The sequence below is a fragment of the Zootermopsis nevadensis genome, unplaced genomic scaffold (genome assembly GCF_977971745.1).
Source record: "Zootermopsis nevadensis isolate Lab colony 2312 unplaced genomic scaffold, Znev_1.0 Znev_ptg000061l, whole genome shotgun sequence".
Classification (NCBI taxonomy): Eukaryota; Metazoa; Arthropoda; class Insecta; order Blattodea; family Termopsidae; genus Zootermopsis; species Zootermopsis nevadensis.
Genome location: NW_028259192.1, coordinates 12,360,682 through 12,378,030, shown reverse-complemented (window position 1 = coordinate 12,378,030; position 17,349 = coordinate 12,360,682). Strand labels below are relative to the sequence as shown.

General features: G+C 39.2%; 3 protein-coding genes across 9 annotated transcripts in view; 1 reads left to right on the top strand and 2 right to left on the bottom strand.

Annotated features, from left to right (window-relative positions):
• The window catches only part of EMC6 (ER membrane protein complex subunit 6), a 175,490-nt gene extending 162,381 nt beyond the window's left edge, over positions 1-13,109 (bottom strand). Inside the window, exon 1 of the mRNA XM_087340216.1 lies at positions 12,833-13,109. The gene's annotated coding sequence lies outside the window, so the exon portion shown is untranslated. The remainder of the gene's footprint in view (positions 1-12,832) is intronic.
• LOC110837825 (aspartic protease Bla g 2) lies at positions 3,587-14,854 on the top strand. Its single transcript, XM_022080374.2, has 9 exons — positions 3,587-3,744; positions 6,104-6,146; positions 6,761-6,872; positions 7,631-7,758; positions 9,127-9,326; positions 9,957-10,079; positions 11,098-11,251; positions 11,767-11,862; positions 14,399-14,854. Exons 1-9 carry the CDS (start codon positions 3,680-3,682, stop codon positions 14,540-14,542), a joined length of 1,065 nt encoding a protein of 354 aa, XP_021936066.1. The 5' UTR covers positions 3,587-3,679; the 3' UTR covers positions 14,543-14,854.
• Positions 14,855-15,600: 746 nt separating this feature from the next.
• The window catches only part of LOC110839028 (uncharacterized), a 39,810-nt gene continuing 38,061 nt past the window's right edge, over positions 15,601-17,349 (bottom strand). For all 7 annotated transcript variants that reach the window (XM_087340172.1, XM_087340171.1, XM_087340169.1 and 4 more), the window contains exon 16: positions 15,601-16,639. In XM_087340172.1, coding sequence (XP_087196298.1) covers positions 16,615-16,639 — 25 coding nt within the window. In that variant the 3' untranslated portion in view covers positions 15,601-16,614. The remainder of the gene's footprint in view (positions 16,640-17,349) is intronic.

The window sequence follows — 17,349 nt, the reverse complement described above, 5'->3', positions numbered from 1 at the left end:
AAGTGACTTATGCATTTTGAAACGTAAAACATTTACTGACAAAGAATTAACACTGTACATTACCAATCTTGCGATGTTCCATTTATCAAAATGTTGCAAGAATACTTCGTTATTTCCATGGCTATCACTACTTTAAACTTTTAACGCATACCTCGACAAAATGAACGTCATCACTCTACGATATACATGCGCTATCCGAAGGGCATCCCGCTTACTGACACAGTCATTCAATTACACTTAATACACGTACGTGGGCGTAAGTGCTTTTAATATGCGTTTTTCGGAAATTTTTATTCGTCTATGGCAGGCCTGTGTTTTTGATAACGAATACCAGAGTAAATTGAAATTTAGTTACCAAATTATATATATTTGGGATAAATCATCGTAATTATTTTTTTCGTGGAATTTAATTACTTGTAGCAATTAACTCAACTTAGTAGTAAGTAGGCCTAATACATTTCTAACACACAACCACATTTTAGGGTGCGGGGATCCGGACTGGTTTCAATTGGTTCAGAATAGAGTCCAATGGGTGGGTGGAGGGGATTTCTTGAACAGCTGAACGACTATCAGGTCCCCGAAAAGGACTTCGTCTGATGTATTCAGTTGGTCTATCACGACTCATTTAGCGATGCTGTATTAAGGCAGGATTTAGTTTCAGGTAACCGAACCTGGTACCCTACCTCGGATTACGTACAAATCAGATGCGTTATTTCTGAGCCAAACTTCGTACCTTGGTGTCAAGTCATACATCAAGCGTAATCCGCGCATCAGGAACCTTATAATTGTATGGGCTATACACGAGCCGGCCTGGCGTGTCTCAATTCATAAGAATATGTGAATTTTACTACGCATTTCCCATATGAAAAAGGGTTAAATACAATTCACAAAGCAACATAAAACAAAACGTGAAGGGCAAACTTATCTCCAGTTTGCAGTAAATGCTTAAAAGAGGTCAGTGTTATCGGCGGTTTGCTGGCCTTAGCAGAACTGAGACACGGGGACGACCGATAGGCCCAAAGCCTCAAGGGGAAATTGTGAACTAGCCGAACCGAGGACACTGATACCAGTCTTCAAAACGGAACGTAAAAAATAAAATATTTAGATAATATTTTTACATATAGATTGTGAGCAGGTAGCTTTTTTTAGGAATAAACCACTTTACTCCAAACTTGGCATACATGTGCCCTGAAACCTGAAAAAGTTTTTGGGAATGTCAAATGTTCGAAAAAGTGTCCTTGGACGCGTCCCAGTGAGGATGGTTTCTGCAGATTTGTTACTAACCACGATAAAAGAACTGTGTCAAGGAAGAAACTATTTCCTTCCGCGAAAAGATTACACGGACAAAAGGCACAACCCTGAAGGGTTGTCTGGATTCGAGTTCCGGTAAAGATAGTTTCTGCATAAAGATGGCTGCCTTCTCAGATGTTGCGCCATATAGTAGGCTAGATACTGATCGTCATTTCATATTATCTTACTTGTGGAGAATATCCCTGTTTTATATGGAACCCGAAGATTAAATGTGTTCACTAGTCCGCCACTGGAATGCTTCATGAGCCAGCTTAATTTACTCCGCGCATCCACACCCTATTTCTTTATGACTAATTTAACTGTATCATTCCTTCAGATTTCGACTAACAGAGGTCGAACTAGAGTGGATTTAATTAAATTTAATATAGGAGAATTACACTAAATTTGTATGATTTGAGGTTTTCACAGCGGTGAGTATGAAGATTTCTGTCTTCTGGGTTGTTGCGCTGTGTAGTCTGGTAGAAGTTTACCAACGTTTCAGAGGTCACACTGCCTCCGTGATGAATCGCCCTGATGACGGAGGCAGTGTGACCTCTGAAACGTTGGTAAACATCTACCAGACCACTTCAATTCACTTCCAGTCTCTGTTCAAGAAACAGCAAGTCTCAACGAGAGAGATGCTGGATAAATTTAGCAGATATTGATAAGATCAAATACTGTTGTGTCTTATACAGCATTTCCTAAAAGCTCACTCACTTTAGCCAAACACTGGCACAATAATAATCATTGTGTCATCGAAAGCGTTATCCAAGCTCCTGTGATCGCCCAAGATGATGTCCGTTTGAAGTATTATTCATGGTCTCATATTCCCACCGTTTGAAAGTGAATTCAAAACTTGACAATTAGCACAATATATTCCCATAAATTGGCAGCAAACAGGGGCCAGAATAAAAGAAAGTGCACGTTTTAACACACAGCAATGCATATTTAATACAACTAAGTCTTTATAAAAATGATAGATATACGGGCTTATTGTCTAGCTAAATAAGTAATACGGTCTGAGGCTATGATGCGCCTAGAGTACATATCGGTCTCATCTAGATTGCGAACCTATGCAGTCTTCTTGTAGGTGGTTACAGGTCAACGAGACCCTACAAATGAAAGCAGTAGGTCCCTCCGAAACGTTGGTAACCACTTAAAATACCATACGGTGTCACAACTCAGAATACCGTAACCTAAACATTGTAACCGTTCTCCTCCGTCCTTGCTGATCGCAGATTCCACTACGATGCGGCTGGTAGGGACTGTTGGGTCGTCGGGATCTCTCAGGGTTCTTTTTCTTCAGCTCAGCTGGTTGGTGTCCATCTCATTCGGTGACACGACCAGTTCGTAACAGCCAGATTGAACACTCGGATTGATTTGGAAATAACGCACAATTTATTTAGGAGCTACGTGATCGTTGATCTACATATGCTGATCCCACGTCACGCAGTCCAATCCTTGATATTTTACACTTCGTTAAATTTCACAATCCTCCCAAATGCACAGCCACACACTGACTTCTCAATCACCTCCTTTCTTAATACTGTAACTTTTAATGTAATGTAATGCAATCTCGTAATAACCCTCTGCGGCCAAAATAACCCCTTTTTATACCGTAAGCACCCTTACCGCTCGACAACCAAAATTCCCAGCTTTGCCCAAAAGGAAATGTAACATCAACTCTAACTGGTGTGAGTCCAGGTTCGGTTCGAAGGACCTCCCCTTTCCCAACCAATCCTCAGGGAGTTCCTCCCGCACTCTTAATTCTAAAGGGCATCGCTAACGAGCGACAAAATCCACTTAGGCTAAGAGGAGATAATTCAGGTACAAGGGAGTTTCCAAGTCCGGAAATTCCTAAAACCTCTGCGTTCCCACGTACTTCAGGTACCGCTACATCACTTAGTATCGGCTATCCATTTCCGATCCCAAGCTTACAATATTCCAGAATATAAATGAAATACAAAGGAATCATAAACTAACACAAGAACAACAGGAGAATAAGTGGCTAATACGAAACCTTACGACCTAGCACTAGGGTTTCTTACAAGTATAGAATTAGCATACACCAGTACAGGTATTGATGAACGGTTACAACATATTACTAAATATACATATATACAGTAAATATGTTTCAATTTCATTATCATGTAGGAACGCGGTGTATATGGGATTTCCAAAGATTTGCTTCGCCGAACAACTGGGTGGCAAATTGCCCTGTTCACCTTCAACCATTTGTTTTCGACAACCAGAACTTCCTCCTGTGAAAATAATCTCCAAATTGCTTTGAAAGTAGAGAGATAAACCGGGGTACTTAAACACAGGTCAAGCCTCGTTCACTCAGTCGCATACTTCGCCGGAGTCTTCGTTGAACCATACACCCAACGCCATGAAATTCACACTGCGCGCCGCCATTGTAGTAGCTGTATTTTGCGCCGTCTCTGCCAATGTCACGTAAGTATTTCCAGAAAACAGCGTCTCCTTCGGAACCTTACTAACGTCCTGCTTGAAAATTTCAGTGTGTTTAAATAGTGACTAAATTACAGACGAATCCAATGACATCTTCAAAATCCACACAATTCTGTGTGGGACTTAAGCTCTTAAGGCGTTGAGTGTGAGGATGACTCGTTTTCAAATGTGCTTACTGCCTCCATCATCAGGGCGATGATCACCCTCATGATGGAGTCAATAAGCATGGAGACCGCAAACACCTTTGAAATGCCGGTCAAGTTTTGTAAGACTGCTCTGCGCAACATCCCAAAAGACATCTTAATTTTCTTTAGATTTGTGTGAAGCGTGACGTAATCAGAATTTTATCCAAATGGATGATACCTACTCTCGGTCTTCCTTCAATATTTTACCAGCAGTACGACCTTCTGAGGAGGAACAAGTCATCGACATTAAGCACAGGTTCTTAAGTTTCGATATTGTGAAAAATGTCTAAAAAGAAAGGATTTAAGGTGTTCACGGCTGTTAGTCTGCCATTCTGGCAGACTACACGGCGCAACAACCAAGAAGACAGTCATCCTCAAGTCTAAAGAACATACAGCTCTTGATAGTTTTCGTTTCAATTAAAATGAACAAGAATCACTGTAACGTTAAATTTTAGCTTGTATATGGCGAAATCATATCTACTAAATGATAATATTCATTCTAAAACCTGTACGGTTTAATCACTTAACTGTAAAATTAACCATGTCGTCGAAGACTTTTTTAAACCAAATATTTGTTTACATTATCACGTGCGTTCCAGAAAATAATTTCCACCTTCTAACCGATTTAACCAACTTTTCACGTCATAATTTGTGATACTTTATACACATAGCCTACTTATATATACATACAAATTTACAATTTTATTTCAATTTCCTTATTAATTAAATTGTATAGAATATTCTGAGAAGCTTCCTTCTTCCAAAGAAGACAACTAAACCGAACTTACGCAATTATCGAACACGTCGTTCTATTAATGAACATTTTCGCGCAAGTGTAAGCAAGAGCCAACAATACTTTTCCATCTATTCTTGTTTCTAGACGCCCCACGCTTATAGTCAATCAAACTTAATAAATGTGCACAACAACAAACGAAAATAATTCATAAATGTGGATGCCTTATTGGATGTTGCGCCGTGTACTCTGAAGTTTACCGACGTTTCAGGTGTGTTTGCTGCCTCCATAATCAAGGTGGAGGTAGCAAGACGGTAAATATGATCAAAACAGGAAACAGACATAATGTGATGATTTCATAACACAGTAGTATGAATATCTGATAATATCATGTAGTGTAATAAAAGTAATTGTTAAGTTCTTGATAACTTAAAGACTTTCTCCACGGTATGACATGGCACAGATTAATTTATTATAAAATAAGTGTAGGTATGTATAAATATAATTAAATTTTCGTAACGTTTTGGGAAGTTATCTTAACGCGGTCACGTGTGCATACATCTAACAACTTTTAAATTTTGATGATTATTCTACGAGTCTTTAACAACTTTTCCAAGTTTTAAATTCGGGAGATTCCGGGCTTGAATATAAACACGGAAACCAGCCGACATATTTGTAGTATTACTCAGTCTCACCTTACAAATTCATGAGCAGACACACTGACATTGTATTTGCATTATATTTCATGTTGCTAAATGTAATTCCTTATCATATATGGGTAAAGGCAAAGTTTTCCTTGGTACTTACCTAAGCACCACGTCGACAGACTTACAGCTACACGAATTCTTAACCTCTACATTCGGAATAGGTGAGTGGTCAGCTTCAAAAGCTGACCGGTTTAACCCCCTCCAACCCCCCAAAAAATAACTCCGGTACCCATTGGAGAGGAGGCTGGGAGGACCAAGAACTGATCTGTTACATATAATAACTCGAAAGTGGTTGAAATGAATTTTAAAAAAAATTATATTGTGGAGTTTTACTCAAATATATAGACACATTCCGATTTTCGTTATAATCGACAAAAATAAGGACCGTTTTACATGAAAACGAACACGCATTTCTCCCAGCGGAGCGAGGGTATTCCCCAACCACACTCTCCGCCGGCGTAACCAAAGTCTGGAATCAGCTTTGACGACATCGCCCAGACAGACCCAGCGCCGACTCAAACGTCACTGACCTAGATAACTTTGACGTCAGTGACGCCTTCGCGAAGGTCAAAGGAATGTTTTAACGAAACCAAACAGCCTTTCAATGCTTCTTCAGCATTCTCGACATGAAACTTATTAGCAACTGCGCCAGAACTGATACACTATGAGATCATTTCATAACTTACGAATCTTAAACCAGTGTGATTGTATTGTTGCAGGGTTCCTCTGAAGAGGAAGAGAATCGTAAACGAATATATAAACGTAAGTTGACTGCAACTAACAATGTCCGTAACTTAAGAACAGCACAAGAGGATTCCTTATGCTTTCACAGCCACAGATTAAGGTGTAAGTTAACTTAGTCTTTCAGCGTTTGGTTTTCGTCGCCTACCTTCCAACTTACTAAACGAACGGGTTCTCCGCCAACTTTGCGCCGAAACATTCAGTCGGTGCCCTGATGTAGGCGAGAAACAAGACCCGAATTCCGTAAAATTTTCTATTACTAACGCAGCAGGGCGCGTAGTCGCAATGCAGAAACGAAGACGATTACAAGTATAACCAGTCATAGCCTGTTATTTTGGACTGTTTGTTAAAACTAAAAGCAATATCATTCTTACCAATGTGTACGCTAAATGACGGTTTGATCTCGCTGTTGGTAGAAACGCTTTCATGCTTAGAACCCTGAAAAGTAGGTAGATCTGACACCTATTCCGCAAGGTTGTTGTCTGCAATCCGCCAGTTCTATTTTTTGTAATGTACTTTGTTTTGTAAACATTCCTTATCGACCCGTCTCCTGTTGCATGTATTGCACTTAACCTCACTTATATGTTATACCAACCTGTGTACTTGTAATTAATATATGTTCGATCCTTACATAGACTCAGTACGTCGGCGAGATAGCGGTTGGCCAGCAAACTTTCGAAGTCGTGTTCGACACCTCATCTTACAACCTGGTTCTTCCTTGTGAGTCCTGCCTTAGTCCAGCATGCCGTAAGTCAAATTTAATCTTCTTCCAACAGTAAGACAAAGATCCTCAACTAGTAACAAACCATGAAAAAGTTAAAGTTATTCCTGTACTTAAGCACCACGACATGGATACATGTGGGTGGCATAGCTACGGCTTTCCGCGTTCTCAGCCTCATAAGGGGCCTGCTTCAAGCACGGGTAGAAGTACTCCGGAGATAGGGACATCGGATCCCAATGAACAGATAGTTGTGGGGTGCTAGGTGGCGGTATGGACTACAACAGAAGTCCCTGCTCTTGCCAGAATTCGAACCCCAGTCGCTAAGGCCGCAGACAGTCACTATCCTAATTTGGCTAACCCGGTTCACAATTACAATATGCAGACTGCTCAAATATTTCAGGCTGGGACTAATGATTTATGACGATAATTATTACTAAACTAACTTAATTTCAATCATTATCTTGATAAGTACGAGAGAATCTAACATAAAATGCATCTTTCCAAATTATGTTATAGTGGACCCGTTAATTAACATGAAATCTGAGAAGAATCGGTGAAGATGTCGATGCTTGTCTTTGGGTTGCAAAGACGTGTGGAAATGTACGCAGACACCAACGAGTAAACGCAGAATTACAACTTTTACAGCCACGTGTATAACCCTACCTCGTTTGATCAGTCTACAGAGTCTACAGTTTAGTTCTAATCAATGGATGTGTTATAAGTTCAAAAATGCTTTGAAATACGGATCATTGTAAGATAAATGTAAAAATCATTTTGACTGCAGAATGTCCGGGCACAGCCAAGTACCAGAAAACATCCAATACCAAATGCGGACCATCGAATGAAGTGGTCAGTGTGCCTATACTCGACACAGGCTGCGCCAAAGGGACACAAGCCTCCGACTGCCTAAATGTAAGTGATATTTTGAAGATCTGACGTCAGTAAAGTGTACGAGGTGCGATCGGAAATTTTCCAGACTGCGCCTATAAAAACCCGTACACTTATCTCAGGTATTAAATTCATCCATCACCCTCGAAGTAGTTCCCCTGGGAGTGAACACAACGATCCCAGCGCCGCTGCCAAGGCTGGAAGCATCCCTGGAAATCTTTCTTTGTCAGCCTGTCAAGCACCATCTGCGATTCTGCCTGAATCTCTTCTATCGTCTCAAATCTCCTTCCCTTTAGCTGAATTTTTATCTATGGGAAGAGGAAGAAGTCACACGGCGAATAAGGAGGGTGCGGGATGACGGCCATGGTGTTTGAGGCCAAAAACTGCCGAAATTTGAGGGAGGTGTGCGCTGGCGCGTTGTCATGATGCGTCGCATGTGGAGTTCTTCCTTTAGAATCAGCTGACAGGTCGCATAGCCTATCCCAACAATGTCGCACAAGTCGTTGATGGTACGACGTCGATCTTCGTGAATGGCCTGCCGAATCTTCGTAACATTTTCGGGCGTTGTGCTCGAATATGGTCGTCCAGAACGCTCGTCATCATCGACAGAGGTTCGGCCATTTTTAAAACGTGAATGCCACATAAAAGTTTGTGCACGACCCATTGCGGACTCCCCAAATGCTTGCTTTAGCATTTCATAGGTTTCCGTAGCCGTTTTGGCGAGTCTTTGGCAAGAGATTCAGGCAGAATCGCAGATGGTGCTTGACAGGCTGACAAAGAAAGATTTCCAGGGATGCTTCCAGCCTTGGCAGCGGCGCTGGGATCGTTGTGTTCACTCCCAGGGGAACTACTTCGAGGGTGATGGATGAATTTAATACCTGAGATAAGTGTACGGGTTTTTATACGCGCAGTCTTGAAACTTTCCGATCGCACCTCGTATTGTGCGTTTTAGTAGGTTTTGAGGTTCTCACGGCGGTGAATACGAAGATGGCTGTCTTCTGGATTGTAGCACCGTGTAGTCTCCAACATCAGGGCGATCGGCTTGATGATGGAGGCACCAAGGACCTCTGAAACGTTGGTAAACTACCAGATCACACAGCGCTACAATCCAGAAGACGTCCATTTTGTGCATTTTTTCTAGTAGCATTTATTTTTAGTGGCGGTCAATTAAAATACATGAACTCAGTATCGTTTAATTTTTTCCGATCATAATGTGACCTTGGAAACACGAAAATAAATACTAAAATTGCAATGAATTCGAATATAATTTTAACCCTTGAAATATTAGAATATTAAAGTAACACAGCGACGTAAATCAATACGAAAGATACCCGTAACTACAGTCAATTTTTCAGCAGCTCTTAAGTATTCTGCTTGTAATGTTTGTCTCAGATCAGTTCACTGTATGCGCCGGAGCAAGGGTTTGTACTGGCAACAGACATCTCAATAGAAATTTGCATCCTGGGGGCTGACGGAGTTGCGGGGTTGGGCCGCCCTGGGTCAGGAAAAGCTGCATTCAATCAGCCCACAGTGTTCGAGACATTCGTCAATCTACACGAAATTGAATGTGTCTTCACGATTCATCATGCCAGGTGAGTGTCGAAACTGTTATCAACGTCTTCGGCCCAGACGTCGTACTGGAAACGAGTAAACTGATGAACTTCATACGGCAAAACACAGCATACAATTTTTAAGTCTCTGCGTGTTTATTATGGTTATCCACATTTATCGACATCACGCCCTTTTCAAGCTTTACATTTCACGCACAAGCTGGTCACAGTCGCCGCGCGGTCTGAGGCGTGGGACTCGTGCACTTGGACAATGGGACCGTCGGTTCGAATCCCACTCAAGGCATGGATGTTTGTCCGCGTCTTTCTGCGTTGTGCTGTCCTGTGTATGGGCAGAGGCCCTGCGACGGGCTCAACACTCGTCCAAGGAGTCCTACCAAATGCCTAAATAGATCAAGGGAATCTCCAAAGGGAGGCCACTATGCTCCGCATAGGAGCAAAAATGGTAAAAAAAAATACAGTCAAAAACCAAGATCAGAGAGGTCTGAGGCATAGCCGGTAACTACCTTTTACATACACGTGCAGCCTCATTCTTTCCTATAAGACTGACAATGTACACACGTGCACGCACACCCATACACAAGCATAAACATCACATTACATAAATTTTTTGTAACACAAAATCTAAAACGGACGCTGTGTGGCTGATTGCAGGCTTCCTAACGGAGACCACTATGGAGTAATCACGTTCGGAGGAGTAATCGAAAGTTATTATACAGGAGAATTCACTTGCGTGCCCCTCGTTGATGACTCAACATGGAACTTCAAATTAGACTTGTAAGTTTAAAGTACGCACGTACTTACGCGTAGTAAGTATGATGTTTTTACTATTAATTAAATAAACAATCAGCTCATTGATCAGGTTCCACTCATGGCGAGAAAAACGAAAATAAAGTAATTGTATGTGTCACGTGACATTTCGATGCGCAATGAAACACGAAGATGAGATAATTAATACAGATTATATACAGAAAAGAAAAAAAAACACTAAAATATTAATGACACTGGTCTAGTAATAAAGGCAGAGTTAATTAAATATATGTTATTGTCTCATCAAGACAATGAAGGACAAAATTAGGCCTATGCTATACAGATAGCTAATGGATTCTTCGAAAACTGACAAAGTTCAAATATATCTGGACGTTGACGACATATCAAAACTACAAGGACGAATAAATTTAAAGCAGTTAAATTCGGAGAATGCTTGCTACCATTCAATTCAGAATATGTATGTTGAGGGTGTCTGATAAAAGAGTGCTGAGCAAATTATTTACACCTGACAGAACGTAACATGAGGATGGAGAAGTGCACAATAAGAAACTTCAAAATCTGTACTCTTCACCAAACATTAGTGTAATAAAATCATGTAGGTAAGATAAGAAGTGTGTGTAGCATGCATGGACGACATGCAAAATGCATACAAAACATTAATAGCAAAATCCACTTGGGACCTAGGGGTGGGTGAGAAGGAGAATATTAACCATATTTGTGTGTCATTTCTTATTTTGTTAATTATTCACTTGAAATAATTATAACATTTAGGTTCTAACTATTTTTCTTGCATAAGTACAAACGGGCCTTACAGAACATCGGCGAGCCTCATTCGACTAGCGGTTTGAGTATCTTCCCCCCCCAACGAGAGTTGTATTAAGGAAAAATTTATGAAGAACGTGCGATCCAATCACATCCTTCCTTGTAGTTAACATCACTACAGTAGAACAGTTTGATTTAAGATGAACCCGGGCGAAGAACGAATTCATTAGCTAATTCCTTGCATACGTCGTCTGTTATACAGCCTAAGAGTCGGGAATGATGACGTCATAACCGACGCAATAGCTTTCATCGACTCAAGCAAGAACGTCGTCGTTGGACCAACTTTAGAAATTAACAAGATAAACGAAGCACTGGGATGTACAAACACGGTCATAAGCGACATAAACATATGCCAGGTAAGTAATAAATATAGTGTAAGTTTGTGACGTTATATACAGATACCTCTAGAATAAGTAATAATAACTGTTTCGGAAATGGTTTAATCAAAAATTTTGAAAGGTCGGATTTTTCAGTACAGGCATATAACTGCGGTTCGATCCTATGTTCCAGTTACAACACTTGTGACTAATTACTTCGTTTTACTTTTCCACATCAGTTCTTAAAAATTAGTTTATCCCTTTCCAACAGGGGCTTAAATTTTATCTCTAACTTCATGTCATCGTATCAGTATGAGTCCACAGTACCCATTTTACCTACATCGTCAGGTAGCTTGCATACAAACTAACATAATGAAACACAATAAGTGGTTATCAAAACGCACCTACAATGTACCTTTCTGTTGTGATCCTTCGAAATCCTAAAATGCATAAGAATGGCAAGTGCATCAAAAAACTGCTTGAAGAGTGAACGTTTCATGCAGGATCTGAATACGAATGTGTTGTCACATTACAAGGTATTTCTCCCCTTTCAGTTTGACTGCAGTCAGCTTGGTCTAGTGCCAGACGTAATCTTTGGGATCGGCGAAAAAAATTTCAACATCAGTGCAGAATACCACGTCCAACAAAATGTAAGTGACGACTGTCTTAGTTCTTTAGAACTGCTTTACGCATACTGTAATAATCAATGTTGCCACAGTAGCTGCTTTTCCGTACTCATAACCGAAAAGCGTTGCCACTTGGCCCGAGTGATACTATATCGCCCCGGGTTCGCCTGTAACCACTCCTGTTTCTACGATGTAGTAGGAGTTCAATAGCCCCGACGAAGCCACGTCCAGTCGTTGGTGCCTACGTGTGGTGTGACTTGGCATGGACGGCAATATTATGCCACTGCCTCGTGCGAGTTGCACAGCTTGGGGGTTTTTGGTGTGCGAAGAATCGTTCGACCGTCATTAGGTTTCGCAGTTTCAACAAAATGTGTCAACCACTTTACGAACAATTATTTGTTGATGTGACTGGTCTGTTAAGTGGAATGCCCCGCCTACATAGATACCAGACCTGTCACAGCAGACACCTGTAATATTCAGTCCTCTCTACCCGCTTGATATCGAACAGACTTTTGATATTCCCTTTCTCGATATTACTTTTCTAGGCTTCTTCTAAACCACCATCACCATTTCGAAGTGCTTCAAGAATTCTTCAAAATTCAAACTTCCGTACTTATTAACAACCTATAGGCCTAACACAAGTTTAAAATTAAATCCTTAAAAGGGGGACATGATTATAATAGATTTATTTCAAACTCCCTACTTATTACATATTATAGAACACTGTAATAAATATTGCAGGAGAAACCGTTTTAAAACCTACAGACAAATATATGCAACTCTGGCATTCAGGAACAGAATGCAAGATTCCATCAGTAAGCTACACAAAACGTCGGGTCATTCAATAACCTTGACGGCGGTCCATCGACAACACTTACGTCATGTTTGTTGTATTGTAGCGCTTAAGTTTCATGTAAATTAAGAACAAAGAAAACCACTACAGTAAATTTTTAGCAGAGAAAACGCTTTTACATAACAAAAAAGGGCTACTTACTTAGTGTGATGACAAATAAATGCAAAGCAGTACGCCAAAAATAAGAACAAATATGTCAAAAAATCTTGTAGCCTAACGTATCGGCCTCTTACGTGCCACACTGAAACGGAACAAGATGGTGCTTTACTCGCAGTCCCTTCCGCTACCCTGAACGCGCATGCGCTGTCAACATAACATAAAATTTGCCGTGGTCCAACCGTTACGCCGGTTCAATCACGGCAACCTTAATACAAAAATGCGAAACAGGCTTAATGAACAACTTCAAAAACAGTGTAGAACTTTAAAGCCAAGTTAATTTGCGTTTGTTTCATTTGGTACACCCATGAACACGCTGTATCTGCTTGATGCATTTCGCTATACATTGGAAATATAGAGGTTATAACCATTTCTCAATGCCTTACTTACTTCCCACCCATCCTGTAAACAGAATCAGTTCTAACGTCCCTGCGCTTGTTCCTCTTGGCACGTCATTGGGATGGTCAAGTGAACAACGTGGAACTTAAATTGAACAGGACACTACCTTGTTTTTCTATTAATTTTCTATATTTCATCCAGATTTGGAATTTGGGCCGTCTTTAAAGTACACATAATTTCCTATAACCAGCAATTTACAGACTTAACAAGCCTATGTCAACATAGGAAGATTTATGTTAACAGTCTACTAATTTAGTGTGAAATTTCAAAAAAAGGCCATTCTTTGTGTTTTATTTAACGACGCTGTCAGTAGCTCAGACTATATAGCGTAGAATTATTAATAATTAATTGAAAGGGATATGGAAGGAAGTGATCGTGGACTTTTTAAAGGCATTATTCCTGTAAGTTCCAGGATCAAATCTCGGCCCGGAGACCGGTTTTCTTTACATATTTTTTGTGCTTCTCCACAGTCCCTTTAGGTAAATGCTGACAGTAACAAATCAAACCAAGGCTGTTTCCTTCCACATTTTTAACTCATTAGTTTTCTTCACGCAGCCTATTATTTGACACTATACACATATTATAGTCTGAGCTACTGGCAGCATCGTTAAATAAACTACAAATTAATAAAAAAAACTAATTTTCTCAGACAACTAGCAAAATTTTCTGAAGAATTAAGACTGTTGAGTGTGCCGATAACTTGGTCTACATAATTCGGAAAAATGTGTATAAATGATGAGAAATACAAAAGAGGGTGGATGGGTGTTGTTGACGTGCATTCAGGTTAAAAAAGTTCCACGAGTGTCCGAGACAACAGAACAACCAGCCATAATAAAACATGTTAGATGAAAAGCAGCCATGGAAAGAAGCGGTGCAATAACTTATTAAGGCCAAACAAAAAAATAATTTATTCTTATACATTCATTAAACTTGTGAATTCTTGAAAAACGTACGTGGAGAAACAAAGCATGTTTATCAACTGTGGTTATTTTTTTCAAAACGAATTATATTGTACTTTCCTTCATGGTTGTTCAGTGTGTCCATTACTTAAGTTGCAAACTGGGTAGTCTCCTTACTGCAACACGTCTAAAAGAATAAACTAACAGACAAGATAGTTTTACTAGTATCTTAACTAAGTGTATTATGTTACAGGGTGATGTGTGTTACTCCGGATTCTCTCCTTGCAACGAAACAAATGTATATCACATAGGAGATTTCTTCATTGACCATTATCTCCCAAAATTTGATTCGGGAAATAAAAGGATGGGCTTCGCAATATCCACAGAGAATCTGTGAGGAAGTCTGGCGAGGAACTTGGGCATGGATTCTGGAACAACCCTGAAATTGTCTCTTTGAACACAGGCTTGATGTGGATATATTTTATTTCTATCATATGTTTTATTAAAATTCATAACAATATGTGGCCCAATCGAGGATTGTGTAATCGAGGCTATACATGAATGTCATTAAAATGTGTGTTTATTATATTGAAGTTAATTTGCTTATCAATTATTTAACACTCAAAGTCACGTTTTAAAATGCACTTAAATTGCTGCATACAACTGTGTTTTGGTGATGGAATGTAATAAAAAATATACGTAAAATGCACGCAAAGTTTTTGTTTGTCCCTTACCCAGATTGAGGTACAGGATGAAACGAACTGGGTTTGTGGCCACCTCAGTTGCCCAATCTCACACCTCCTGACATTAACCTTTGGGGTCATATGATAGACAGAGTTAACAAAAAAAAAATGCAACCTGTGGGATGAGCTTTGGTATTATATACAAGGGGCAACTTTTCTGAACATTATGACACCATTATGTTGGAATCTAATACATAAATGCGCTTCTGCCTCAGTTGATTTCCTAACAAATTCCATTCTCACTAACAAAAACTGATGAAACTATATGTACACAGGAACCTTTTGGCTTCCTTTCAAGAGTAAAACACAATTCGTGAAACACATAAATAAGAATTACTCTGTGTACATAAAATTTAATGTTTCTGAAATCAATTAATGAATGGTGGAGAGGAATTAGTCATTGTGCAATAATATTAATCTGTAGAGCAGTTTTAAAAGATAATAAATCCTACCACACACACAGTTCAGCTTGGGAGTGTATTACACTGAGATCCCCTTCCAATTCTTGGGTTTCATGACCGAGATAAATTCCTTGCAAGACAAAATACAATATATGAGCAAATATTGTACATTTTCTAGTGTAATGGCAGCACAATCTGATGCAGTTTAGTGACTAAGAAACAAACAAGTGCAACAAAATTATAAAAGTTAGTGATTTGTGGATCTTTGGTGTCACAAGGATGGCAAGAATTATTTAAGAATAACTTTAGGATACGTTCACTAAACCTTCTTTTAATGAAATTACATACACTTAACACAATGTCTTCAGTAAATATCTACATTTCCCCCATTCCAAAATGACTGGTATTTTGCAAAAGTCTGTACTTCCAACGGGACAAGTATGTGTTGGAAAATAAAAGAACAGTAACCATCACACAAATTCACAATTCGTTATAATATACAGTCCTGCTGCATTCTTAATGTAAGATTATGTCTCTCTTCAAAATCTCCGCAGGTCAACACGATTCTTGCTCTCTAACAGTGTTTAATTTAACTGTGAGTTAAAAATATAAAACAAAGACACGATGACTTGTTTCTTCACAATAATTTCTACAACCCACAATTAAACTGGTATTTATACTGAAAGTGTGTTAAATTTGACACTAAACCACTACCTGATGCACTTCAGACATGAGGAAATAAAGAAAAAGAAAACACTTCCTATCCACAGAATAACAAGCCGCACGGAATCGTACAATTTTTGTTGAGACAAAATGTGATAATGACTCATTTGTCAATTTTCTCATTTTCCATTACAATGTCAGTATCAACATTTTTAAAGCACAGTTTCATGTATAAATATTCAATAAGCAAAATTCACAAATCATTTGTTAATTACATGATGGCAACTTCATCCCTTGCATTGCATTGAAGTGGTCAACTCGGTATAAAATAATCCCAGAATAAGTCATAAACATGAAGAATTTAATATTAACTAATATTGTGATTTTATGTACATTTCGGTAATACCTATAAAGACTATAAATCAAATACTGACACATGACCATGTAATGATATATGTATCTTAATACAGCCAAAGAAAATTTAGTACTATTTTTATTTTCTTTTATGTACAAATTCTGTGAAGTAACATCTCTGCAGACTTTTTAATCACTTGCTGTCTGTAAATTGCTGAACAGGTGCAAGGTAAGAAGTAGAAAATTCTTCATAGTAGAACTGAGTGAGGATGATGAAGACCTACTTACCAAAATCTGCCATACTAGGATCAGCTCCACATTGTTGTTTTGTTTCTGAAAGAACAAAGACAAAAATATGAGTCAAAGGTTAAGGTTTAAATGTGTCTCAATGAGTAAGCACCAAGATCCAGCGTGTAATCCGTTTGGCACTGGACTGCATAGTTTCTTTAACCCGTAAGTGATAAGCCATTCAAGTGGTGTTCTACACCTGTGGAAAGACAAATTTAAACCCCGCATACCTCGTCTATACCACGCAACTTGAAGAACTCATACAATATTTGTTATTCAAAATTATTCCATTTATCATCTCTTTCAGTTTGCGTACTTCGTCCAGGACATACTGTATGCACACATGTCTAAAACAGTGGAGACCCCTGGCAATTAGACATGCATAAGGTTAGAGACCCCAGGCGGGTGATAACAATTGAGACTGTCCACAAAACAATTTTTTCAGTGATAAAAATATGTTTATTCTTGAAATACGGGTTTTTGAAAGGCAACCAACTGGTTAAAAGTTACTTTCCAAGACTCTATTTCTGGCAACCTAAGTTTCATAATTTAGCCAACAAAGTCATTTTTAAAAATCTGATACTCAACTGATCACAAAATTCCCCAAAGGTTCATTATTATGTTAACAAGGGCTTGCTTATGTACCCTACCCTCCTTACAGACTACGATGTACGACTTCGGCTTTTCAACAAAAGCTGTGTCAACTGTCTGTGTTAACCAACATTTCGTCACAACTGTAGTTGCCATTTTTAAGG